Raw genomic sequence first — 27,549 nt, forward strand, 5'->3', positions numbered from 1 at the left:
TTTTTTTTGTGTTCCTCGTTCACAAATGATAAAGTTGGAACTGAATAAATTGTGTGTTTGAAGCCCTTTTTTGAATGCCTTTGTGTGTATTTAATAAGTTTAATACAAAAGAATGTAAACATGTTGCTTAAAATTTATGAATTCAGTCATTGATTCCTCTGGACATTCATGCTTTTTTATTGCTGGTTGAAATCTGGGTAATTTAGTTGTTGACCATAAATGAAATGGAAAGTTTTGGAATAAAAAACATATTTTGATTTGAAAACTTTTGGTATTTGAGGATATACATACACATGCTGTAAATATGCGAAAAATCTTCAATAATTCTCACATGGGCTGGTTATTAATGACGGTACACAGCGTATGGTATACATCGGCCGGTTTCTAAAGCAACTTAAGGCACAGTACCCAACAGAGACGTAGACAGCATGTTTGAACCACCTAAAATCATTCTCTTTCTATTTTATTAGTCTATTTTGTAGATAAGATTAGTAGCTTGTCAGCCCAACGCATTCTGTATTAACCAGAGCCTCGTTCGACTTTGCCCCTCTATGTCATTATGTGGCTTGGATTGACGTTCTCCAGCGCGAGAAATTGAAGTCTGTAATTGGTACAGTTAAACTAGATGTGGCTAACGCTCTAATATGTTCCTAATACTCTAGAAAACCTAGTTCGCACGATCAAATTGTCCCTCAATTTTCAAATTGAGGTTATGATGTCGTAGGATGCTCTAGCAACCTACCCCGATGATCCAAACCCACTAAATCCTTGACGTCATCAATGAACATCCCCAAATCATCCCAACACAAGAATTTGTGTCACATTTTATCAAATTCAGTAAATTCATGCATTTCATTTGATCTCCAAAAAGCAAATCTTTCGATACACAAAACAAGACAGACTTTAGTGACAAACAAGATTGGAAGCTTAAGCAGCTTTACTGTGTTTAGAAAAATATGTCTTTATGTCTTCCTTAAAATAATCTTTTTTCACATAAAAGATTCAACGCAATAATTTAAAACAGCATATATAATAAATCAACAACATCTTTACAAATGTAGACAAAACAGACTCAAGTGGAATTTAAAATTGGATTCAGATCTCAAACAATCAAAAAAAATCTTTGGATTCCATATTGACTTGATTCTGAGAAAAACAAAATGAGATAAAAATTGCTACAATTTATTTATTTATCAATCAATAAAAATAGGAAAGCTTTTAAATTGTTTCGTGGAAATTTCGTCATTTCAAATTGGATTTTAATTGAAATATTTATGAGATATGGAGAGTCTATAGCTGTGGTGGGCGGTCTGTGTGTCGCGACACAATATTAGATGACACTAGGAAATGTCATGAATCACATGTTTTGTGCAGTTTCGGTCGGTCGTGGTTTATCATAAAAATGGGCCATGACACAAAAAAGGTTGCTTACCACTGGTCTATAGGATGGAATTCCGATCAGCAAATGAGTTTCGTGTAATATCCATGTGACAGTGTTGTGTGACATGTGTCGTGTGACATGTGACTGTGTCAATGTGGTTGCAATACAATTTTACGACAATACTACAGCATCGTAGTGTCAATTTTTTGCAACGTTGGTGCCGAGAGATCAGTATGGTTTAAACTGCATGACTGTCACACAGCAAATGTCACACATGTTGCCGACCACAAGTCTATTACACAACAAAGTCGCATGGTTACCATATGATTACTATTGCCGTGACGTGCTGCTAACCATAATTCAGGTTGTGCACTTGACATCTTGAAGAAGCAAATTTGTCAGCACATTCCTCAACAAGCTTGCTCTTCCGACTTTTAATCAAACTAATTGAAATCAAGAATCTCAGTTGGATATGAAACTAAATCAATGAGACTGAATGAATCTTCTTCTACAAAAGTAGTCAAGGAAATCTTATTTCTCTTTCATAACTTTATTTCTGCTTACTGTCTTAAACTTGGTCTCAATAATATCTGCAAGTTATGTATTTATTGAATTGATTTCTTGGCAACAACATTACATAATAGTAAAATGTATAAGACTGTTCAGTCAGATGATATCTAATTTTCCAATATAAGTAGCAACAACAGCAGCATATGTGGTGTTTTGGAAGTATGTGAACAAAAAAAGTATTGATAGATACTCATGTCATTTCCAGATCCTGAAATTCCTTTTCCTCCCTCTTTTTCTTTTGATTAATGAAGATCTTTTGATATATCAGAGGAGGAACTGGAATAGTCAGTTTCTGGTGAAATTCGTTATTTTATACTCGATTGAATAAGAGCATGTTAGTTACATAACTACTGAAATCATCAAAATTGCGAAGGAACTCATTTACATTTTAATGAACACTTGATGTATGCTTCTTGTATCAAACTTTGTCGAAAAAGTTTTCTTATATTACTTTTTAAGTTATCATTGCCATGTTATTAAAACATGATGTGTTCATGTTTAGATAGTTGTGTATCATTTTACTCAATATGAAATTCAATACAACATGAACTAATTAAGAATTTTTAAATTAAAATTTAAACTTTACACAAAGAAGAAGAACATGGCAGAAATAAGACATAGAATCCATGCATGGTAGGTTATGCAAGTGTCAAATTGCATGTTAAGTTACACGAATGTCAAGTTGTATGAAAAGTTACTTAAATGTCAAGTTGTATGGCAAGTTACTTAAACGTCAAGTTGCATGGCAAGTTACGCAAACATCAAGTTGCATGACAAGCTACTTAAATGTCAAGTTGCATGACAAATCACACAAATCCCAAGTTGCATGACAAATCACACAAATCCCAAGTTGCATGGAAAGCTACACAGATGTCAAGTTGCATGGCAAACTGCTCAAATGTCAAGTCGCATGTCAAGTTGCATGACAAGTTTCACAAGTGTCAAGTTGCATGACAAGTTACACAAATGTCAAGCTGCATGACAAGTTACTCAAATATCAAGTTGCATGACAAGTTACACAAATGTCAAGTCGCATGTCAAGTTACATGAAAAATTTCAAATTGTATGGGAAGTTCCAAAACCATAAAGTCGCATGACAATCTGAACAGATGTCAAGTAACCCAAATGTTAAGTCATTAGGTCAACCAATCGCAGCTTTTTCCAAGTAGTTCACAAACTGTGTCCCTAATTAAAACTTTAAACTTTCCAAACTATTACAAATTACAGAAACTAATTAAACACAGTAGAATCTCCAACTTTTTTATCAAAGCATCAAGATTGACTTAAATTAAATTACGATGACATGAAATGACACTAAATGTTTAAGCTATAAGATGCACAGCTATATAAGGAAATGAATTCTGTAATTGAAATATTTACTCTCTAATTCTCTTATCATTCATTCCTGACACTTTGCAGTTAAACTTTTTTTTTCGTAGCAACACAAAGAAGAAGCATTGACCATCAAAACAGCTTCGACTGCATATATCTCTGTAACGACAAAGTTTTTAATTGGCTACACATTGTGATACTTTTGGCGAAAAAAAAGAAGAGGAAACAAAAATTTTGTGAATTGTTAAAGGAATTGTTAACGACTGAAAATAACGACTGTCGGAAAATTTATTATGTCCATTAAAAATATTTGAATAAAAAGTTTTCATATAAATCACTTATTGTTACTAATTTTTGCCAGCCATACGCGAACTAAGCTTTCTGAACTGTAATTTCTCTAAACTGTTAAAAGTATTTAAAGCGTAAGTTGGACATGATTTATGGATGTTTTTGGAAAATTAGAACGAGCCGGTTTTAGGGTTTTCTTTCATTTTGGGTCATTTACATGTGAGGGATTAGGAATTGTAAGGAATTGAGGATCTAATGTTGTGTGAATTTGAGTTGTTCTATGAATTTGAGTTTGTAGCCAAGATTGACAACTGGTGCTTTATGTCTGAGAACTGACGTGGTATTATAGAAATCGGTTCTCGAACGACGTTAGACGAAGGTTGAAACTGCAATATAGGAATCGGTTCTACCTGAATCGCACCTTGATGGTAAAGTCACGACGATTATGTGTCACGGCACGCAGGTTGTCGCTCCACACAAGTTACCCACCACTGCAATAGACCTTCAAAACAATCAAAACCTTCAATACATCAACATTTCCATAAAAGTTCAACCCTCCGATTTTTCTAAAATTCACAATCCGAATCCCTCATCATGAGTGTCAAATCCGAAATTCCTTAGTTTTAGGCATGTAATCAATAATCATTTAAATAAAAGCTTAGAATTCTTGTGTCAATTGCTATCCAACTAAGGCTAGAATTTAGATAAATATTCTACGAAATGAAGAAGCTTTTCATGGTATTGAGAACTGACATATGTCTTGTTCAGTATTAAATTCTCATCTACATCATGCTCAGAATATTGGAATCTGTTTTGTACGACAGAATGAATAATGGGTTCTTTGAAGTTCTTGTTGATGTTGTTGCTTTGAATGTTGGTTTTATATGTATCGATAGTGAATTTTAGGAAGTATTAAGAAGATTCTAGTGAGAATCAAACGATTGTCTTTCAGAAGCAGAGGATACATACTTTTGGACCTGCTGGTTAACATCTTAGACTCTGATAAATTGAATTCTATAAACAAATTAACGGATTTGAACAAGATTTAAATTTGATTTGATTCCTAGAAAGCTATGGCTATAGTTCAGATCATTGAGATCCAGAGCTGCTGTAGAACGCTTAATGGTTAATAATTTGAGGTTCGACAGATCAGCACTCAGGAGAACTACAGCTTCTATTGATAATATTACCGCCTGTTGCCTATAGAAGGAAGGCTGTAAGTCGAGTTTCTACTACATTTGATTCGAAAAAGGACTCGAACTCATGATCGCTGTGTTACTTCCAATAATTATGTACCGAATGACTAAACCTTTCCTCCACCGAGTCACTTATAACTTACTGATTCATAGCATTTACTTCTGCAAATAGAACATCTATCAATAAAGGATATGGAGTTGTTTATTGATGACTTAGAAACATTAAATAATAGTTCATACCTCTTTAAACCATTTTCATCCTCAGCTGACAAAATCATCTACTTTCACTTACATCCACAAACAACGTCTCTTCTCAATCTCTTCTTATTTTAATAATAATTTCATCATCAATCTCAATTCTTCTCCTTTTGAGTTGAAGGAATCTATTCATTACCGTCAATCACGAAGCGCCTATTGTTCTAGTCTGTAGCTGTGTTGAGTAACAGAATGAATAAGTACAATTACATTGTAGCTTGAATTGAGGAATTTTCTTACGTATTTCAATTATTGCATCATTATACTGAATTCCTTTCGGTTTCGATCGTGACTTTCATTAATCTTTCACACTACAATTTAATTAATGCTTTAAAGTTTCCAGCATAAAGTTTATAATTAATCGTCTTAAAACACCAATTATTTTGTAAAAAGTTTCATGTTGAGGGTTTTAAGCTAAAGTCAAAATCCTGACTAAAATGTATAAATTAATGTTGCCAACATGTGTGAATATCTCTCATGATTGTAAGTACATAAGCAGTATGCTTAACTTCACATACATTCCATACTATATTGGAACTTTTTTTCTATCTCTATTATGTAACTAAATTACTCGCTCATTCAGTTTAGCAAATAATTTTTGTGGATGATGGGTTGTGGGGGTGGTTTGTTGATGACGTCCAACAGGAAGTGCTCTAAAAGGCAAAAAGACTGATTTTAGGTACTGTAGTGGTATTTTTGTACATAAGACCGTGCTTTTTGTCTGTTGAGGGTCCATCAGTAAGTAAGGAGTTAGATAATTCCTATTTTTAAGTTCTTTAATTGGTTAATGATCCTTAAATCCAGTACTTTGGTGGGAACACCAATCCCATCCCACTGTACCTATACAAGTGTTGCTCAAACCCTGGTTCATACTATTTTGAGCCACGGCAGACCTTGGTGGTAAGTGACGACTGAAACCACATGCGACCTGTAGTTCATGACACACTAATGCATCGCGGCACATAGTTTGAGCACACACTGATTTATTCGACAGCTAATTTGTTTGCAAACACAACATACAGTCCAAAAATCCCATAATTTATTGACATCAATGTCAAATAACCCCCAAAAAGGATGCAAGACGAGAAAAAAGGAAGTATGAAGGTTTTCAACCTTTTCCATTGTCGGCCGATACACATAACTAAATCTCTCTCTTATTGAATTTCGCATCACATTCATTCATTGGAATTAAAGCATTCCTAGACATTTTCACATCCAATAATTCTTTCCTTAAAGACTGTTTATCCTACTTAGAGATGCTGAAGGTTACGTAGAAGCATCAGCATGACAACATATTTAAATGTTCTTTTTCGCACCAAACACGAAAGTCTCAAGTTTTTTCAATTCCCATCGTATGTTGTGCAAACATACACATATCGTTATAACATTGATGTGGCAATATTACGTGAATCACGACATGAATTGTCTGCATAACGATATTGAATGGGTAATTTATGAAGTAAGGATGATTATGCTTGTACTTGATGGAAAATTGAGCATCCTTATACTTAAGAAAAGTTTTTTTTTATTTGATAAGAGATGGAAAATGCAGTGAGGAAATGTGTTTAGATACTGAGCTTTTAGAATGACGTCAGTTGAATGTGTAATGGCAAGTCATAAGGTGTAAGTGCAGATATGTAGCTCTAGTTTGTGGTCAGTGTGTCAAAAACTTACTTCTTACTTCCTTGGTGGAGGTGCACGATAGCCCATTGACGCATTTAAATACCGTCGGAAGCTGGACCTGCCTTTAGATAACTTCTGGAAGTTTCTAATTCCCAGCACATTTGAATCGTTGCTCACATAGTAATTCCATGAGTATACATATGTCAAAAAGTTGATTTAAATTCAGTACAAATGCTGTCCTAATCTGTCAAATTATTCATTTGCTTAACAGACAAAGAGATCGCTTTTAGGTACCGTAGTGACATTTCTGTACCATGAAAGCATGTTCTTTGGATTAATTCAGTTTAATCCCTAGCAGCATAAGCCGAGTCACTAGATTAAGTGCTTTGAAGGCAATAAGACGTAATTTGATTGAGTACCAGGATCTAGAAGAATATAAAAACAACCTAAAGATCCAGAACTCGAAGTTGACTCAGATTTTGCATGAAAAACTCTACTAGACTCCATTTGAAATCCTAGTCTACTTCGAGCTCTGTCCAAAACATTCCGAAAACATTTTTAAAGCAGTTCATGTTGCTATTTTTGGAAAGATTCTCAAATTAACATGAACAAGGGATGACTTCGTGGTTTAAGCAGCAACAAACTTTCATCAATGAATTTTATAAAAGGATTAAAACTTGAAAACCACTGCAAAATTGACATGATGATCTTGACATTTTCTAGAAAACCAGCATTCATTAATTCCTAGTATATTCAAACAAGCATAATTGGATTATAGATGGATGGATTTTATTATTATAGGAAAAATACTATGAAGTATGTATGAGAACTGGAATTATGGAAGTTTTACAAACAAGACTGTCAATTTTAGAAGAATCAGTAAGTTCAGTCTAGTAACCTGAATTTAATTACATTAAAAATCAGTTAGTAAATCCAAACATTTTCAATGTAATTTTGAATAAGACATAAAGACTGAAGTTGACTGCAATATATAATTACCTCATTAATATCCATTCAAATATTTTTCAACCGTTATTTTCTGAGTCATCTGCTGCAAATGTTATGCAATTTATTGAAATCTAAAACATTTTCGGAATTCCAAACAAAAATAAATCAGAACAAAAAGAACTAAAAAATCCATAAAAATTCAAAAACATCCAAAAAGGAAAGGAAGCAAATGACACATGAATTATGTTTTTCAGATTGCGTAAGTTTTCATCTCATATGCATACTAGAAATGTCATGTCCATAAGGTGTCAAATTCTTGGAATGAGAAAAAGGATCAGTTGACGTCGACGCTCTGTCTAGCGTAAATTCTCTTTTTTTACGGAAACATAAATTTTTAAAGGATATCCAATGTGAAAGAAAATAAGGGACAGTTATGGCTAAAGATAAGAGTTGACGGAATTTGTTTATGTTTTGTTTTTAAAGGAATGCGATCTTTTAGATAATTGGGTATAATTTTTGAAGGACATTAAACAAATTATGGATTGATATTAAGCTTAAAATTCATATCTAAATTAAATCAGCTTCAAAATTCCAAATTATTACCAAAAAACTCAATTTGCATATCATTTCATGCAGAAAAGAGAACCAAAACAAGAATATTTCAATAGGATTCGGTCAACATATGTGACAAAGATTCTATGTCCTTTTTTGTCGTCATATTACAATGGCTAATTCACATTGCAATCTCTTTTGTTCTAGTGACTCAAAATAATTCTTGCCTAACAGAAATATGACACACTTTCGGTACGTTTAATAAATTTTTATTTGTGACAGCATGTAGAACAAAAATTATTGGCAATGCTACTCGAAATTTTATGAGAATTTTTTGTCTCATATGTACATGATTCTAGGTTAAACTACAAATATTCTTTAAATTCGAGTAATAAATGATAAAAGAGTTCAAGGACGACTAAAAAACTCTTGAAAGGAACTATCGATACAGTATTGCGTTTGGTACTAGAAATTGACAGATGAAAGCTAATCTACCTTTAATTCTGATTGAGAATAATATCAACTGTCGTTTATTATTTGAATTATATTTTGAACTAGAATCAGCTGTTTTCCCCTTCATAGCTTAAAGCCCCTTCATATAAATATTCATTGTGTGCTTAGACTCCGAAGAATAAACATCATTATTATTATTTAAATTCGTATAATTACTTACTTAATGTAAACTAGTTTGCACAACTGTTCTTCATTGTTTTGCGTCAAGTATGTTTTGGAGTTCTTGATCGCCATTTCTCTTGTGGATTCCAACAAGGGGAAGTTTATCAATTTTGTGAATTTAAATCCAAGTGAATGTTCTTTAATTATACTTATTCATAGCTGATTACTGCGTTATAAACCTCAACAGTGGTGAATAAAACTCAGCTCGTGCTTTTCTATCCGAAACTCTAATCCCTAATAATTCTAAATTTTCATACCACACAATAAACACTTTCCTATCTAAGACAAAACACCTTTCATTTGAGTTATTATCCCACTTGAATGTAGAAACATAAAGACAACAAATGCAAGATCTTAAGGCTCACTTCATAAATTCATTTGAACCCAAAAAACGGTTAAAAAGAAATCTTTTGGCTTACAGAGAAATTTCTGTTAGGTATTTAGAGAACATTCTTATGATTTAAGTGGATTATTGTGGCACTAATAAATCTCAAATTTACTATCGTCACATGAATCCAACCACATCCTACGATCCCATAACACGTGTCCTTTTTTCAAGTGTAAGTTCTGAATGGGAAGAAGCAAAAGGAGTAAAGTGAGAGGAAATTTCTTGTTATTTGCTTTTTCTGCGGAAACAAAATAAATATTTTTCCTCCTTTTTTTCTCAAACTCACAGCAGTCATAAGTTCTACGTAATTAATACAAATAGCTCTTATTAGTGAGTTCATGTGTTGTTCTTAAATGGTTACCAATATCCATAAATCACTCGACAACTTATCATTGCGTATGTGCTGGAACTATAGAAATATGAAATTGAGAATTAGAAGTTGAAGAAATTGAGTATGTTTTGGATTGATTCAGTCATGAAATGACAGACTTTTGTCTGCTAGACTGGCTGTTGCTGTGGGAGTACTGGATGTAGATTGAGAATGCAGTTTTCCAACAAACTGTGAGTTCAGTTGTTCTCAGTCAAGTCTGTGATCAAGAATTAATGTTTTACGGATGATTTAGAAGTGTCTTGATGACTGCTTAACGCTGCTAACCAAAATTGACACTTGAGTATCCAATTAGACTTAGGCCAACAGCTAATAAACGGATCATATGCTTGATCTTTGGTAAAACTTCCTCTTTGGAGTAGAATGCGCATCAAAACAGCATACAACTTGAACTTCACTACTAATTTCCCTTAGAGATTCGTTTACGATCTTCATAATAATAATATTAATTAATTTATTTTAATGATCTTCCGTTCTGAGTAATAAAACGTTTACATTTCAATTTTCTTAATCGATCGCGTAACCGTGAATGAGACTTTTAATTGTTTATGAACACTTTTTAGCGGCATAGTCTGTCACATATGTTTCTCGGCTGATTGTGCCTTTATGATTAATGTTTATATTTATACAACAATAAAGCATCCATTCATTTGATGCAAAATGATCGTAAATTTACATAAATATGATGTCTTTTCTTATTCTTTAGAGTCATTTACGATAGACATTTTTTTTTGCAATATTTATTATGTTGTGAATTTTTTTCCATCGCGTGCTGCTCATAGCTTGTTTGTTTTATGTTTATTTCCTATGATGTTGTTTGATATTTTGGCAAATTAAAGAGTGTTCAGTTGAAATTTTTGCCATGATTGCTATGATTAGGTGTGTTTAAGTATCAAAGTTAGATGGTACAACTGATCGTAGATCGCAGTGCCTTTACGTCTTCGACGGACTCTAATCTTTATTCTATCTATCTATCAAAGTACCGAAAGTCGAACACATAACAAATCTGGGTCATTTAGGCCGAATTTAGTCAAGCTTATACTGTTTTTCATACAGTTAAGATCAAGAACTTCAATACTCGAGCAACATAATTCGACGAACAGCATTTTTTGTGGTAAAATGAGTCGTTTCGATGCCATCAGGTTAACTTAACGTCTTACCTTCAATACAACGACGTGTCAGAGCTTCATTGCCCAAGAAAACACATTGTGCTGTTCGAGATACTCAATAGAACCTTCCAAGTTACCAGCTACCAACAAATCAACCCAAGTGTTCCCAATCTCACCCACAATACTCGTCAAACAAAGGAAATAACTTCTGTACAGTCAAAAAAACACAGTCAAAAAGAATGAAACTTAAGAATCTTAAATAAATAAAGTAGTTCCCTTTATTCTCATCTTCATGACTAATTAGTCGCGTTGTCTTCATGACAAATTTCTCACTTCTCATGATTATGTCTGTTTTATAATATTTTTTTAGTGTCCAATGTCAGTATTTTCACATAGACATGATGCGATACATTTTTTTTAAGAGAACGAAACTTGTCATCGATGGAAAAGAAATCAAAACAGTCTTTTTTTCCCACAAAAGTGACGAAAAAATCTGTTAAAACAAAAATTACAGAATCTCCAAAATATTCCACTGTAAGGAACAAAAAGTCATATTAGAATGGTAATTAATCTTTCATTAATTAATTTAATCATAAAATAACGACAAAACATTTCTATGACGGGGACATAAAAATTCATGAGTTTGTTGCTGACTTCAGCACTGGATATCTTGAAAATGAGGTCATTAAGATCAGTAATGTCTTTGAATCTTTAAAATTCAACTTAATATTGAATATTGAACTAAATTTCAAATTAACGGACTTTTAATATTTGAATTTTATTGAATTTTATAGTTTTTTCATGGATTTTCATTAATTGACAAGGATTAAAACCGCATTGATTTTGTGAAAATAAGGAATTACAGGCAAGTATCCAACAAAATTCACACTCAGCAACAAAAACAACTCAAAAACCACATACAGATCTATGCTGCATGTGCCGAAGACAAAAACAAATGATCATAAGAAAACGCCCACATCTGGATCTTTCGAATCTCATTGGCTACAGCATGAAAAGCAAGAAGCAAAGGGAAATTTCAAAAGACTGACTGCTGTTCAGAATAGATCAGTTCGTTGACGCAATCGGATAGTCATAATAAGCAGTGAAAAAAGTAATTTCTAAGATGTTCTCATCAGACATAACAAGGAATGATTTTTATCAGGAGCATTGTGTACCGCAGCACAAAACAGCATCCTTTGAATCTGCATATTCAGGCATTAATTATCCTGAATATCCATCAGATGTACCAAATTATCAACAAACACCGCTAAATATTTATAACAATTACAACCCAAATTATCATCATCATCATTATTATTACCCAAATTTCCATAATTTGCAAGACTATCCTTATCAAAATACAACCGACAATAATTGGATTAAGAAGTACGAGTGCGATAGTCAAAAGGAATTTTTTAGTTCAAATATTTCAACATCAGGAGATTATTGTGAATTTGAAGTGCCACAACAAACTGTTAATCCGTCAAAGACGGTTGAAAAGATTAGTACAGATGTAGATAAGTTCTATTGTGATAGTTTGATAAGCTCTAGTAAGACTCAAAAAGAGCCAACAAATAATAATAACTATATGGAATCATATGAGAATTTTGACACCTGGGATAGTGAAAGGAAGTCAGTAAAATGTCCAAAAGGAGATGATAAAGTTAAGAAAAGTGAAAGCCTTAAAGGGAGTGAGAAAAATTTTAATAGCAGTGATGAGCTAAGTGACTTAGGTAGGTTATCTCTGGTAATGCAGCTTAAGCTTGACATTTGATCACATACCTCAGTAATCCCTGACAATATCCGTGTTAGAAGCATGCATGCGACATAGAATCAATTCCTAAAATCCATCACATATGTTCGAGTAGCACTTGATAGATTTTCAACTTGTAGCTACATATTAGTAGTTCAGTTGTTCCTGTATAACAATTTATGCCTAAGGTATTAGCCATACAATAAAGCTCAATGACCATTCCAGACAGTTTAGCAATTGTACAATAGATTAAATGGTCTTTATTGCAGGCAATAAGTTCTGTTCACAATTTTATTGACATTTTGCATTGAAATCAGCAAATACATATGTGGATTACCCCGACGGCTAGACTATGTTATTGAGTAGTCAAATGTGTTGTTAATGTAGCAATGCAGACTATTTAAAGTTCTTTTGTGATACAATTTATGAACACCTCATTGATCTTGCTAATAGATTAGAGAATTTTGTGGATTTAAGGGGTTAGAGCTTGGTTAGCTTTTGAATTTTGAAGCCGATTAGTAAGCATTCACGAAAATCATTATTGACTTAGATTGAATCTAGTAGAGGAGTCTTGATCTGTAATACACAAAGATCCAATAGACCTGATCAGACAAAACAGCATACTCAAGTACATTGATTGAGTATACTCTCTTAAGCTATGGATCGCAATTGATCTGTATGGTCAGGGAAGTAAATTAGTAAATATGCTATATAAGCACGCTCATTAAGGTAATTATGCTCATTGTCTTGTTGTTATGGAGATCAGATATTGCAAATTGCTCAAGCTTCTAGCTCTGATCTGTGTAAATTACTAAGGATAGTTGACAAAATGACAGGAATAAGTATAACTCTGATCAACTGTTCCTCGGATAGGAACTGATCTTGAATTCTACGATTTTCGACAGCACGCATGCTTCCAATAAGCTTCTACCACTAAACTATGAAGGGTTACTTTATGATCAAGTAGGATATTGCCTTGATTTAACGTAGCTTCATAAAACGAATCCTAATTTCAACAATAAAGCTACTAAGTTCCCTCCATACCTAAAATTATGGAGAAGGCAATAAAACTTGCCCTAATAAATAATTAACTTCCTCAAACTAACATTCTCAATTTTCTTATCACTTCCATTTTCACAGAAAAATTAGTTTCATCACCAACGTTAGTATCAAATCGTAAGGAACGTACAGCATTCACGAAGCAACAAGTGAAGGATTTAGAAAATGAATTTAATCATTCAAATTATCTTACCAGATTGCGACGGTACGAGATTGCTGTAGCACTGAATCTTTCAGAACGACAAGTAAAAGTTTGGTTCCAAAATCGTCGAATGAAATTTAAGCGTGCTGTAAAAGGATCACAAAGTCCATAAAGTAGTTCTATTAAAAATTTGTTTATTAATTATCTTTAATAATCCATGAATCCAATAAAATATCTGTAAATGCGTTTTACTTCTTATTTTACTGCTGCTTTCTTATTTACTTTTGTAACTTTCTTCGTCTTGGGCGATTCCTTTGCTTTTGTTAAAGGTGCTTTTACCTTTGCTTGTGGCACTTTTGTGACTTTCTTTTCAGTGCCTCCTTCCAATTTATTTTGTGCCTTTTTAACAATCTTCTTCTCAGCCAATTTCTTCTCAACTGGAAGTTTTGGCTCTTTTTGACTGACTTGTTTAGACTTTGCAGCTTTTTTCTCGACTGCTGGCACTTTTTCAACAACTTTTTTTGGTTGCTTCTTTACTGGTTCGGGAGCAATTTCTGGCTCCTCTTCAACTTTTTCAACAGCTTTTTTGGGTTGCTTTTTTGCTGGTTTTGCAATTACTTGTGGCTTTTCAACAACTTTCTTAGCTCCTCTTAACGTTCTTGCTGATTTTGGTTCTTCAACTACTGGCTTTTCAGCTTCAACCTTTGATTTTTTAGTAACTTTAGGTTTGGACTCAACTTGTGGCTTCTCTTCAGCTTCAACCTTTGATTTTTTAGCAGGTTTCGTCACAACTACTGGCTTCTCATCAGAAACCTTCAATTTCTTAGCAGGCTTTTCAGATTCGTCAATTTTTTGTGCTGGTTTCTTATTTTTGACTGCCTTTTTCTCAACTTTTGACTTCTTTTCAGTTCCATTCTTATTTTCTTTCGTTTCCTTATACTTTTTGCTGGCGGTTTTTGCAGCTTCAATTGCTTTTGTCTTCTTTTCTACCTCGTTTAATGCCTCGTCACTTGCAGACGCGTCTGAATCGTAGTCATGATCCTCAAATTCATCACCTGAATCGATATTGAATTTAGAAGGATCAAATGTCTCGTCATTATCGCCATCTAATTCCTCATCAGCTATATCATCGATTGTAATAGCTTGTTGAGAAATTCTTGGTGCTATTACTTCCTCGCCCATGTTCTTTGCGACTGAATCTATATCGAAATCTATTCCAAGTGCAGCCAGTTTTGCTTTTTGCTTGCTTACTCTGGAGATTGATGGAATAAATGAGATAGAATATTAGAATTGGAACTGAATGAGACCCAAATTAATTTTGAATCCAGAATGACTCGACAAATTTTAATGAATTACTCATAATACTTACTTGGTCCTAACTTTATCGACACGTTGCTTTTGATCTACGTCAGTCATAAGCTTATTTGTATTCTCAACATTAGCCTGTCTGGCGAGAAGTTTTTTCGATGTCATTACTCTCTGACCATCCTTTTTAATAGACATAATACTACTGCGGAAGTAATCATGTCGAATCTGTTCTGGTGGGATGAATTTAGTCTTGACGATTCTATGGAACATGATGTAATTATTCATGGCCTGTGCTGCAATTTCTGCAACCTCAGGATAACGAAACTCGATGAATGCATATCCTCTTGAATTGAGGGTTGTTGGTGATCGTCCAAGTCGTATGCGTGTTACAGCACCAAATTGTGAGAAATAACTTCTTAGCTGTTCTTCAAAGAATCCATGAGGTAGGTTCTTGACATAAACTAATCCCTTTGTTTTTGGACGCTTCTTTTTCTTTCCCTTTGACTTCTTTCTGTTGATAAGCTGGAAATAAATTAAAATTATTGTATAAACATGTGCGATGGAATTTTTTATGAGCAATTTGCTTAACTTACAGCTTGTGATATGAATTTCGATTCCGTTTTAGCCGGTCCCTTCTTCTTTAATGTTTTCTTCTTATTTTTGCTTATAACAGCCACCATTTTCACTGTAATTAAGGAGAACTCAATATATTTGCAACTTTATGTTTACTGTAAAATCCAGCACATGTATTGAACCGGTTCAAAATATCATCCGTCTCTTTCTAATTATTTTGAACCGTTACCAGATTTTGTTTATTATTTGTGATATCATAAGAAACTTAATTAAATATATTTTAAAAGAATTAAACATAATTATGGATAGTGTTGAGAATATTCGTGTTGGTCCTCTTCCAGCTGATTCGCCTTACATGAAACCTTTCAGACTGTATTATATCCAAAATGGAAAAGAGAAGAATTGGGGTAAAATTCTGCAAATTAATAATTGATTTTTGTGCAAATTCCTTATAAGTCTCATCATTATGCAATTCCAGACCTTATTAGAGCTCATGACAGCGTTGCAATTATCGTCTTTAACAAGACAAGGAATGTCTTAATAGCTGTCAAACAATTCAGGTATGAATAATTTCTGGATGTTGTAAGTAAATGTCCTAAATGACTTTAATCCTTAGACCGGCAGTTTACTACGGACTAGTAGCTGAAGAGTATGAAAAGACAGGAAAGGTTGATCTGCAAAAGTTTCCACCGAAAGATGCCATTACAATGTAAGGAATTTTAATTTGATGACGTTTTAGTGACGCGAGCATGCAAAACTATTTTAAAGTACCGAAGGTCAATTCTTCATGTTGTGGATGTATTAGTTTGCAATTTTCGTGATTTATGCAAATTGGAGTGCATTGTTGTTAATCAATTATTTTTATGCTTACAGGGAACTTTGTGCTGGAATTATCGACAAAGATCTGCCAACGAATGAAATAGCAAGAGAAGAACTCATAGAGGAATGCGGCTATGACGTTCCAGTAGACAGAATTGAAGAGGTCATGCAGTTTAGAAGCGGTGTTGGAACCACTGGTTCTTTGCAGACTTTATATTATTGTGAAGTAACTGACTCTGATAAAGTTGAAGGAAGTGGCGGCGGTGTTGGAGATGAAATTATTGAAGTTGTTGAAATTCCATTAGACGAAGCCAAGGAGATCATTAAGCAAGGAACTAAGCATACAAGTCCGCCAGGATTTCTATTCGGCATTTTATGGTTCTTGACTAATAAGGCACCGAAATTATAACTTGATTACCATTCCCACTGACTCGTAACGTACTAAAGGAATTAAATTAAGGCACAGATCAATTCTATTTTAGTGAATACGAATTCATTTATTTTTCCTTGAATTATATAATTTGTTTAAATTATAATACGATATATTTAAGCGAAAATTGGGGGATTTTTAAACATTAGATTCTATTTTCGATTAGATGAACTTTATTAAATTAATAAAAAACTATACTTTCTAAATCATATTGATCGTTATTGTTGATTTTTCAATGAACATCATTTGTGTTTTTTCAGATTAATGCTTAGAAATCGATCATAACTGACGAAAAGCAAATTTTCAGCCGTTAATTTTCAAAAAAAAATTTGAACTTTAGAATTTTCAAATATTTTTTGACCGTTTTTATTTTGAACTTCAGTTTTGAGCCATATTTTTCAAATTTTTTGTGACCGTTATTTTTCAAACAGCTTATTTTTAGAAAATTTAAATTTTTCTCAGCACTTAAAATTTGCTTGACGTCATTTCTAATCGACCCTTAATATAGAATTTTTTTAAAGTTTTTCATTTAAAGCTTCACATAATTCTTCTTAGAATATAACAATTTAAACTTCTTAAGGGAACTGCTTCTCATCATTATAATCCAAAAAAACTAAACTGGCAAATCGATTTTTTGTCTTGAAGCTACAACATGTGTAATGTCTATATCGTAGAATATGCAATAGTCGTGTGTCTATAAATTAAATATATAGATCACATGAGTGATGCACTTCCAATAGAATTATATTTAGGCTCTATGATATATTAATATTTAAATTTAATGTCTCAATAATTATAATAGAGTGAAAAAGTTTTAGATTTTGGAGCTTTATACGCAACTTTCAACGTAATTTCCAGGAAATAATCCAGTCACACCATCCATCACACCTTCCCACCTAAAATCATCAAAATTTGTTAGCACATTCAGTGATTTTATTAATAAAATTTGTTCCTTACCATCCATCATCATTCTTCTTCAAAACATAAATTACTGATGATTCCTGGAAGCTTAGCTCATCGTCTTTATCAGCATAGTAGTCGTAAATGGCAACGACTGGAAGTAATAAAATCAAAAATTAGAATCAGCAAATTTTTGGATTAAGTTAAATCCCAGGATTAAAATAAATCCTTGGATTAAACTTTGGATTAAGTCCATACCTTTCTCGATATAATTCTTTGGAACCCAGCCAGGAAGATTGCGATCCTCAGGAACGATAGCAGCCACAATACTATTCGACTGCTGCGTTCGAGGACGTCCAAAATCAGCTAAATGTTGTTCCTCTGGTGGAGGCGGTAATGGTGGACTTTGCGATCCTGGTCGAGGCATATTCCTTGATAAAGTATGTAGACCAATGTGATGTGGTTCTGGCATTTCGTGAGTCGTTAATGGCGATGGAGGCGCTGTAACAATATTAAATTAACTACCATAAAAATCATGAATTTGACTTGTGGAACTTACGAGGCATGTTCATGCTGTTTCGATCATCATATGTGATACCGAGTGAGTTTTGCATTGTCTGAGTCATTGGCTGAACCATTTGTGGTGGATTTGTATTAAGATGTACAGCAACTTGCTGACTTGGTGGCATTGGTAGCGAACTATAGCCTGGTCCGCGATCTGAATTTTGACTACTTTGTCGGCGTGGATGTCCGATTGGATAATTTGGTGCATAATGTGATGGAACTTGAGGCGGAATTACAACAGGCGGTGCACGATATTCTCCGCGTGATGATTTTCCTAATGTACCCGTATTGCTAATAATTTTAGGGCCTGTACTTGATCGTACACTTCCGCCCATATTTGGTGGTGTTGGTGGTTTTGTTGTTGGCGGTGGAACTGATGCCGATACAGCTATCATATTAACTGATTGATTTGATGCTCGTTTGCCTGTTCTTTGTCCAAGATGAATTCCATGTCCAACTTCATCTAATAATGTATAATCAATTGGCTTTCGGACATACTTAATAGGCTTCTCTGGATTTGATGGTGCAACAATCTTATATTGACGTGCTGCAATCTTATTAGCTGTTAAAACACCAATCTCTCGTCGTGCTACTTTCTCTCGATGTATCATGACTGTTTGGGCAATATGATTCATCTGTGATTCCATTTCAGCAAGATTATTAGCTTGCAGATCCAGTAATTGAATGTAATTTGATGCTAATGTATTTATTTGATAAGCAACACTCGCAAGTGATTGTGTTGTAAAGTTTTTCGTTTCCTCTAAAGCTGCTTTTTTGTTTTCGGAACTGGAAATGAGATGCAATAAAGATACAGTAAATTATATTGCATGAGTTAATTGGAGCATATAAATTGCATTTTATGATGTGAGAACATACCGATAATATGAATCTTCGCAATATTCAGCTACTCGTTCGAGATTAGTGAAGGAATCTTTAAGACTTTGCCTTCCTTCAGGCAATTCTTGTTTAATTAATGTTATAATTTCGTCCATTGTATTTACACCTACACGAGAACTATTATTACCCTCCTGATATGTGGAATCTATTTAAAATGGTTTAAATAATTGATTAAATTAAGTATAAATTGTAAAAACAAGCACAGCAAGGGGATATGAATTTTTTTTCTGGGTGTGAAAAAAAGAGATTTATGTATACAAGCATTAGTCATCAATTCTCGACTATTTCATGCACTTTTACGTACCAGTGGTGTAAGAGTATCTATTCATACTTTGTTTTCAGCCTTTTAATTGTGTTTCTTTCACTTATTTATGGGTGAAAATAAATAAAATCCACTTAAAAAAATTATTTTCAATAGATCCAGTAGAAAATCAAAACTAGTACAGAATATCCCGTTGGTGCATTGACCGGGTCCTTATGGCGCATTTTTCTATGCAACATGAAGCTATTATTAAGTTTTATCAGACTTTATTCATGGAATTCACAGCATTCTTTGTTTTATTAATTTAAGCAAAAATTGAAATGCAAAAATAACGGATTAAATTATTTTAAAATTTTGAAAACGATACAAATGTATCGAATGCTTCAAAACCGTTCAAATGCAATTGTAAAATTCTCACACGATAAATTGTGAAAAGGAACAAATAATTGACTTGAAAAACATCCAAAAACAGACAAAGTGAAGTTTTAAATCCATTATTCAATGATAATTGCGCTAAACACCAAAAATCCCTTGTGAAAAACAATAAAATACGAGCAAATATAAGATTGAACCGATTGAACCGTTTTTGAACCGGATCATGTTGCCAACATTTACAATATTTACAAAAAAATAAAAATTTGAAATTTTCACGATTAAGATTAAATTTTCTAATAAAAAATGGTTTTAGCGGATTTAGGTCGTAAAATAACGACGGCATTACACTCGTTGAGTAAGGCCACAATCATCAATGAAGAGGTAATGATGTTTAAGTTACTAAAATTGTATATAATTTCATCACTTTCTAATTAAATTTTTCTAGGTTTTAAATGCTATGCTAAAAGAGATTTGCACTGCACTCTTGGAAGCAGATTGTAATATAAGATTAGTTAAACAATTACGTGAAAATGTTAAAGCAGTTATTGATTTTGAGGAGATGGCTGGCGGGTTAAATAAAAGACGAATGATCCAGTCAGCTGTTTTCAAAGAGCTTGTGAAGGTAAACTTAATTAATTTCACAATTACACAGCAAATTTACATGTTTTGTGTTTCCATTCCAGCTCGTCGATTCAGGAGTTAAGCCATACCAACCAGTGAAAGGTAGACCGAATATCATTATGTTTGTAGGACTTCAAGGTTCCGGAAAGACCACAACATGTACAAAGCTTGCATACTATTATCAAAAGAAAAATTGGAAATCATGTCTAGTTTGTGCTGATACATTTCGTGCTGGAGCATACGATCAAATTAAACAGAATGCCACAAAGGCACGCATTCCATTCTACGGAAGTTATACAGAAGTTGATCCTGTTGTGATTGCACAGGAAGGTGTTGAAATGTTCAAAAAGGAAGGATTTGAATTTATTATTGTTGACACAAGTGGACGTCACAAGCAAGAAGAATCCCTTTTCGAAGAGATGTTGGCTGTCGCGAATGCTGTAAATCCAGACAATATTATATTCGTTATGGACGCGACAATTGGACAAGCTTGTGAGGCACAATCAAGAGCTTTTAAAGAGAAAGTCAATGTCGGTTCGGTTATTATTACAAAATTAGATGGTCATGCTAAGGGTGGTGGTGCTTTATCAGCTGTTGCTGCAACAAAAAGTCCAATTATATTTATTGGAACTGGTGAACACATTGATGATTTGGAACCGTTCAAGACAAAACCATTCATCAGTAAATTACTTGGTATGGGAGACATTGAGGGACTTATTGATAAAGTTAATGAACTTAAACTTGATGATAATGAGGAACTGCTTGAGAAAATTAAGCATGGTCAATTCACAATCCGTGACATGTACGAACAATTTCAGAATATCATGAAAATGGGTCCATTTTCACAAATTATGAGCATGATTCCAGGATTTTCACAAGACTTTATGTCAAAAGGAAGTGAACAAGAGTCAATGGCACGAATAAAGAAACTTATGACAATGATGGATAGTATGTGTGATGGTGAATTGGATCACCGGGAAGGTGCTAAATTATTCAGTAAGGAAAAGACTAGAGTATCTCGTGTAGCAAGAGGATCTGGCGTAACAGAACGTGAAGTACAGGATCTAATTTCACAATATACGAAATTCGCTGCGGTCGTAAAGAAAATGGGTGGAATCAAGGGATTATTCAAGAGCGGTGATGTTACTAAGAACGTAAATCCTACACAGATGGCAAAATTAAATCAACAAATGGCCAAAATGATTGATCCAAGGATGCTTCAACAGGTAACTGTTATGTGATTTATTATTATTTTTAGCACATTAATCAAACTATTTTTGGATTGTGCCAAAATTATGAGTCAGTATTGTGCAAGTTTGTCTTTTCTGTCTAAAAAATTCGTTATTTTTCAAAATTGTCGTTTTGAACCGTTTTTCAAATATTTTTTGACGGTTATTTTTCAAATTTTTTATGACCGTTATTAATCAAATTCGAACTTTGCTTGCTAATTTCTTGCTAGTTTGCCTTTATCATTCACAAACTGCGCTCTCATCCTTAATTTTTGACTATATCTTCATCACTCATTATTAATCAAAAATTAAATTCAATTTGTTTACAGATGGGCGGGATGTCGGGACTACAAAATATGATGCGACAGTTACAGCAAGGCGGTATGAGCGGCTTACAGAATATGATGGGAGGCTTTGGCGGAAAATCGTAATGCAATTAATTCCAACCATCAATTTTGATTCCGAAAATAATCGAGATAATTTTTTTCTACATGCAAAATTTATTTCTGTTTCCTACATATTATGTTGTCCTAGTTGTATAAAAAAAAATTATTAAAAACACATTTTTCATGTATAAAAATAATAAAAACACGCATTTTTGAATCGTCTGGGAATGAGTTAAGTCCTATTTTATTTATGGGGACATAATTACATAACATCGAATGATTGATTAATTATAATGACTAGATTAATGATAGGAAACGATGCATGGCGAAAACCATTTCGAAAATAATTACTCGCTTTTGTAAATGACAGATAAATAAGAATTATGTTGAATAAAATAAAGGTTTTTGTTTCAAAACAATTTTTTTAAAAATTTAACGGCATTTTAATTTTTAAAATTTGGCAACTTTAGAGGTGAAAATTTAAAGTTCAAAATTTGAACTTTTGGTAGTATTGAAATTTCATAAAAACCGTTAGAAAATTCAAAATTTCAAAATACCGTTAAAAATTTTGAATTCTTAGAATCCGTCAAAAACCATAATATTTGAATTCCAGGACACCGTTAGGATTAAATTACACAAATTGACACCAATATTTTACGCAAATCCATCTTGTCAGTTAATACGACAGCATAAGTATCCAATAAAAGTGTTTCAAACTTTAATTGCATCCGATAAATCTCCAACAAGCTTATAAAAGTCATTCACATCCCGGTAAGCGATCAAACCATTACGATTACATTTATCTTCATTATTATCAGGATATTTTAACGGAATGGGTTGTTTCTCAATAATACTGTTTTTAAATTCCACAATATCACCACCGAGTGCTCTAAGAATAGCTTGACATGCACACGTATCCCATCTGAATGTTGAAGCTTTACTCAAGTAATAAATATCTGCGTCACCTTCAATTACTTTTAATGCTTTATATCCTGCCCCAGCAGCCATGGAAATTTCAAAAGAACTGCATCTGCTATGCACTTCTGATGATGATGTTATCGCTATTTTCCTCGACTTAACTCGAGGCTGAACATTTGAATATTTAATATCATTCAAGGATATACCGTAGAATATTTTACTGTCATAATTGTCATCATCTTTAGTTGCAAATGGACTGCAAACAACTCCAATAATTGGAAGCTCTGTTGATTTATCATAGACTCCAATTAGAACTGTTGCACATTGCAATCCAGTTTTCTGGATGTTTGGAAATTCTGTTAATTCATCGATTCCATTGATATATTCAGCAGTGCCATCAATCGGATCAATCCATATCCCAATATCAAAATCAATTTCCACTTCGTCGGATATGCTCAATTTCTCTTCTGTATCTACGACTTTATGGATCTCATTAGTTAGTTCCTTCGCTGCTTCATCATTATTGTCAAGCACTTTTCGTAGCATTTCAAAAGTATTTTCCTGATTATTATCAATTTCAATTATAACTTTATCTCCAAGAACATTTTCAAATTTATTCGATTCCTCGCCTTTAATGCTGTCCTTTCTGCATGGAAATAAACTTCCAACATCATAACGAATTGTCTCTTGTATCAGGACATCTGCCAGTGTTTTAAAGTCATGGAAGAAACGGTCGTTCTGTTAAATAAATGCAATTAGATAAGAAATTAATTAATTAATGAAGTATAAACTTGATAGTTTTCTGGATCTTTGCTGGATCATTAAATAATCTTGTTATTTTGATGATAAACATGCAAATTGGAATGAATTATTTAATATTTGTGTCAATTAAGCTCATCCTTGTTTATAAAACTTAAATAAAGGCAATTTAAAAGCATTAAATTTGTTTACCTTCTCATCACCAGTCTTCTCTTCAATTAAAAGACTAAACAAGTGTTGATTGCTTCTGCATTTACGCGCAATGTTCGCGGCCTTTTCACTAGCATTGATTAATGCAATTAGAAGTTCTCTTGCTTTCATTTTTAATGAGTTTTAATTAAATTAAGACATTTTATGATTCTTTTGTTTACTTTTTTCAAATTTTGAACCGTTTTGTCCGTTAGAAAAGTACTGAAAAATTCAAAAATAAGCATAGAAACCGTTGTTATGTATTTATTTTGATACAATTTTGTGTCTGTCTATAAAACATTTAAATTCTGACAGAAACCAAAAATAATGGTAAGTAAAGCATCTTCCTATGAATTATTCAAACTAAATAAGACACGTATTCTATTAGAATTCACAGCATCGAATTCAATTTGATGAATTCTCACGAACAGTCAGCAATAATCGAAAAAATCAAGATTACGAGTATGCAAGTCAACAAATACAAAGGAACTCGTCGTCACGTCATCTACAGCAACTACTCAAGGAGGAACAGAAAGAAAGAGAATTGGAAGAAAAATTGAGAAGAATTGAATTGGAAAAAGCTAGACAAGCTGAACAATTGAAGCTTGAGCAAGAGCAATCAAAGGATGAAATACTTCGAAGACGGAAACAATACCATGAACAGAAAATGCGTCAACAGATCCGTGAGAATAATCAGGAATTACGTGAACTAGAATCCAGACTAAGGTCTGCTTATGTATCGAAATCCTTAGCATTACAAAAAAAGGAACGAGAAACCTTGAAGGAAGTGGAAAGGTTACAAGAAAAACAAGAGAATGATGCCCTTGAGCAAGCTAGACTTGAACATTTAAGACAATTGGAAGTAAATAGACAAAAGGAAAAGGAACGCAAACAGCAACTTCGTGACGATTTACGAAATCAAATAATCTCAGCACATCAACAAAATCAACTTCTTTATGAGCAGTTCCTTAAAGAAAAGGGATATTTGGATGAAATAGCTCGTCTCATCCAAAAAGAATTGCTTGAAGAAGCACAAAAAAGGAAAAATGCAAAAGAACGTACATTAAGGGAAATGGAAGCATTTAAATTAGCCAAAAACGAGATGGATAAGATACGACAGATAGAAGTTGATGAAGAAAATGAGCGCATTAAAAAGTACTGTGAGGAACGTGACAGAAAAATAATGGAGGAAGAGAAACGCTGTCGTGAGCTTGAACAAAAGCGAGACTGCTTAAATGCCAAAATGGTTAAGGAGTTAACGGAATTAATTGTAAGTCTGGTGATAATTTATGTGGGAAAGTTTTATGGCTGCTTAAATGTGCCGTGGGAAAATTAAAATTTTGGATTAAATAAATCTTCGGATTAAAATTAAATCCAAGGATTAAATTTTAATCAAACTTTATTTTGTCCGTAAATGTCATTAGGAATGCATAGACATGCATTTTATCAGGCAAGCACTGACCAAAGCATTCAAGAAGCATCGGTCGTTTATGAATGCTCTGCTTATAATCCTCATAAGACACAATTCCATCACGATCAGCATCCAGTTTCTTGATTACAATATCGACTAAATCCTTAACAGCTTCCTCCACGTCCTCTTCTTGATGCTTGTACACAAACTTTCTCATCAAATGAATCATTTGTTCACGACGTATAACACGCTTGCCTGTCAAGTCATAGATTTTAAAGCAATATTCAATTTGCTCGTCTAATGTACCACGTAGAAAAAGTGACATAGCTCCTATCCATTTTTTTAGTGACATTGTACTTGTAATTTTTAGTGCACCAAACATTCTCTGAATCAATGCATTATCTGCCATACCAAATGCCTTATGCAACACAGTATCAAATGATTTACTTTCCAATTTCTGTCTTATTTCACATCCAGCGTCACGTTGTAATTTATAGTAAATCATTGCGATGGCATTGAGTTCGTTTTTATCAAAGTGCCACTTTGGATCTGGTTTCTTTAATGTGTCTTTGTGGTAATTGAAGAAACTCCATTCCTCAACGCTGTCACAAGTGCGGTCGAATTTTGACATCTTTGTTTGTTTTGCTAACTTTTTTTTGAACAGAATGAAGAAAAAATGTGTTTTTATTAATTTGCGATGCTTACTGTGACGGTTTGTTTTTTGTTTTCATAAAGTTCCTTTTTGTTTTTGTTGTTTAATGGCTGTGAAGGTCAGATAAGGCATTGATATTGTTGAATTTGGTAATGGAAGCGAAGTCTTGTTTGATTTGAACCTTACAAATGTTTAGATGTCTGCTGTTGTATGGTTCGGAAGTTTGGGTTTCAAATTCAAATTTCCAAAAATCGTTATTTCAAAATATTCAAATTTTAATCAATCTCCAACAGGAACGCAAGACTGAACGCGAGCATCTCCTCCAAGAACTGTGGGCATTCGAGGAAAATGAGAAAATCGAAGAACAAATGCGAAATAAATTGGAATTCCAATTGAGACAACGCGTTGAGGCACGTCTGATATTAGAGCAACAGTTGATGGACCAGAAGCAACGAAAGGAACGGGAGGAGAATGACGAGAAAATATTTTTCGAGAAACAATTGCAAATGTTAGCTGAACGTGACAAAATTGAGCAATTATCAAACGAAAAAAGGCGTAAAAAAATTTTGGAACACCGCAAGGCTATACAGGAGATGCTTGAACAAAGAAAGCTTCAAAGAGTTGAAGCGATGGCAACCGAGATGAAAATGCGTAAAATTGAGGAAGATGAAGAAAAGAGAAAGTATGTTATTAGCATTCTATTTACTCTATGTATCACTTCATGTGACAAATAATCTTTTTTTTTCTTATTTTTTTTTTCATTTCCATATTATCTTCTATTTTGTGCTCTTTTTTTGTGCTGCCAACATTCATTTTGCAGACAAGAGATTGTTGAAGAAGAGCGCATTAAAATAATTCAAGAGCACGCTGGAGCATTAATAGGATTTATTCCGAAGGATATTCTACGTGAAGCTGATAAACAAAATTTCTCATTTGCAAGCATTCAATAGGATCTGCTTTTTTTGTGTTGTTCATAAATTTAAGCATTTACAATATTCGACAATAGATTTTTTTTTAACATCACCTAGATACCAATAATAATAAATCATACATTTTTATGTGACTTTAAATGATGATGCTTTAACTGTTTTATGTAGGTATATGATATATTATTAGGCATGTAATCCTTTATTATGTAGGTAATAATTTTGAATAATTTTATTTAAATTTCTTCAAAAAAATGACGTCAAAAATTCAAATTTATGAAAACCGTTAAATTTTCAAATTATCATAAATTAATTTTTAATCGCAGCAACTTATTGAAATATCAATTAACAAAATCGAATCAATCTACAAGTCAACGAACTGCTTAATTAATTAGAAAATTCAAAACCCTTCAAAAAATCCTTCAAAATCATTCATAAGCTTACAAACTTTTTATAAAGTTAATGATGAGGTTAACAATTTAACGAAATTAAAAGTAGGTGCTTTTGCTATATTTTAACGAACCACAAATGGTTTCTAACAATAAAAGGTACTTTAAAATCACAACCCACTACTTCTGAGGTTGTGTGATATATTTACGCTTCTATTTTTAACTTTACACATGTCATAATAAAAATAAGCTGACATATTGCTGATAGGTATTTTGAGAATT

The 27,549-nt window shown here is 33.1% G+C and overlaps 8 protein-coding genes across 8 annotated transcripts; 4 read left to right on the forward strand and 4 right to left on the reverse strand.

Annotated features, from left to right (window-relative positions):
- The first annotated feature begins 11,542 nt into the window (after window positions 1–11,542).
- Window positions 11,543–14,110, forward strand: LOC139095266 (homeobox protein MOX-2-like). Its single transcript, XM_070646562.1, has 2 exons — window positions 11,543–12,438; window positions 13,599–14,110. The coding sequence occupies exons 1-2, from the start codon at window positions 11,829–11,831 to the stop codon at window positions 13,829–13,831; spliced, it is 843 nt and encodes a 280-aa protein (XP_070502663.1). The 5' UTR covers window positions 11,543–11,828; the 3' UTR covers window positions 13,832–14,110.
- On the reverse strand, window positions 13,837–15,716 carry LOC139095265 (axoneme-associated protein mst101(2)). The gene is made up of 3 exons (XM_070646561.1): window positions 15,561–15,716; window positions 15,029–15,489; window positions 13,837–14,911 (listed from the first exon to the last, which is right to left on the reverse strand). The coding sequence occupies exons 1-3, from the start codon at window positions 15,645–15,647 to the stop codon at window positions 13,915–13,917; spliced, it is 1,545 nt and encodes a 514-aa protein (XP_070502662.1). The 5' UTR covers window positions 15,648–15,716; the 3' UTR covers window positions 13,837–13,914.
- A 49-nt stretch (window positions 15,717–15,765) lies between these two features.
- Window positions 15,766–16,998, forward strand: LOC139095400 (uridine diphosphate glucose pyrophosphatase NUDT14-like). The gene is made up of 4 exons (XM_070646732.1): window positions 15,766–15,947; window positions 16,019–16,100; window positions 16,157–16,249; window positions 16,414–16,998. Exons 1-4 carry the CDS (start codon window positions 15,842–15,844, stop codon window positions 16,766–16,768), a joined length of 636 nt encoding a protein of 211 aa, XP_070502833.1. The 5' UTR covers window positions 15,766–15,841; the 3' UTR covers window positions 16,769–16,998.
- A 296-nt stretch (window positions 16,999–17,294) lies between these two features.
- Abi (tyrosine kinase Abl) lies at window positions 17,295–19,599 on the reverse strand. Its single transcript, XM_070646731.1, has 6 exons — window positions 19,455–19,599; window positions 19,130–19,295; window positions 18,249–19,039; window positions 17,948–18,190; window positions 17,747–17,843; window positions 17,295–17,685 (listed from the first exon to the last, which is right to left on the reverse strand). Exons 1-6 carry the CDS (start codon window positions 19,477–19,479, stop codon window positions 17,619–17,621), a joined length of 1,389 nt encoding a protein of 462 aa, XP_070502832.1. The 5' UTR covers window positions 19,480–19,599; the 3' UTR covers window positions 17,295–17,618.
- A 406-nt stretch (window positions 19,600–20,005) lies between these two features.
- Srp54k (signal recognition particle 54k) lies at window positions 20,006–22,454 on the forward strand. Its single transcript, XM_070646702.1, has 4 exons — window positions 20,006–20,168; window positions 20,233–20,409; window positions 20,471–21,634; window positions 21,967–22,454. The coding sequence occupies exons 1-4, from the start codon at window positions 20,091–20,093 to the stop codon at window positions 22,066–22,068; spliced, it is 1,521 nt and encodes a 506-aa protein (XP_070502803.1). The 5' UTR covers window positions 20,006–20,090; the 3' UTR covers window positions 22,069–22,454.
- On the reverse strand, window positions 22,115–24,080 carry Ipp (inositol polyphosphate 1-phosphatase). Its single transcript, XM_070646703.1, has 2 exons — window positions 23,893–24,080; window positions 22,115–23,679 (listed from the first exon to the last, which is right to left on the reverse strand). The coding sequence occupies exons 1-2, from the start codon at window positions 24,019–24,021 to the stop codon at window positions 22,735–22,737; spliced, it is 1,074 nt and encodes a 357-aa protein (XP_070502804.1). The 5' UTR covers window positions 24,022–24,080; the 3' UTR covers window positions 22,115–22,734.
- An 84-nt stretch (window positions 24,081–24,164) lies between these two features.
- LOC139095374 (meiosis-specific nuclear structural protein 1-like) lies at window positions 24,165–26,972 on the forward strand. The gene is made up of 4 exons (XM_070646708.1): window positions 24,165–24,219; window positions 24,278–25,159; window positions 26,246–26,634; window positions 26,773–26,972. Exons 1-4 carry the CDS (start codon window positions 24,217–24,219, stop codon window positions 26,900–26,902), a joined length of 1,404 nt encoding a protein of 467 aa, XP_070502809.1. The 5' UTR covers window positions 24,165–24,216; the 3' UTR covers window positions 26,903–26,972.
- Window positions 25,278–26,100, reverse strand: LOC139095427 (calaxin-like). Its single transcript, XM_070646776.1, has 2 exons — window positions 26,006–26,100; window positions 25,278–25,949 (listed from the first exon to the last, which is right to left on the reverse strand). Exon 2 carries the CDS (start codon window positions 25,929–25,931, stop codon window positions 25,278–25,280), a length of 654 nt encoding a protein of 217 aa, XP_070502877.1. The 5' UTR covers window positions 25,932–25,949; window positions 26,006–26,100.
- Window positions 26,973–27,549: the final 577 nt, after the last annotated feature.

Source organism: Chironomus tepperi, unplaced genomic scaffold (assembly GCF_022539635.2).
Source record: "Chironomus tepperi strain 1889 unplaced genomic scaffold, CSIRO-AGI_Ctep_v1 contig_364, whole genome shotgun sequence".
NCBI classification, from domain to species: Eukaryota; Metazoa; Arthropoda; class Insecta; order Diptera; family Chironomidae; genus Chironomus; species Chironomus tepperi.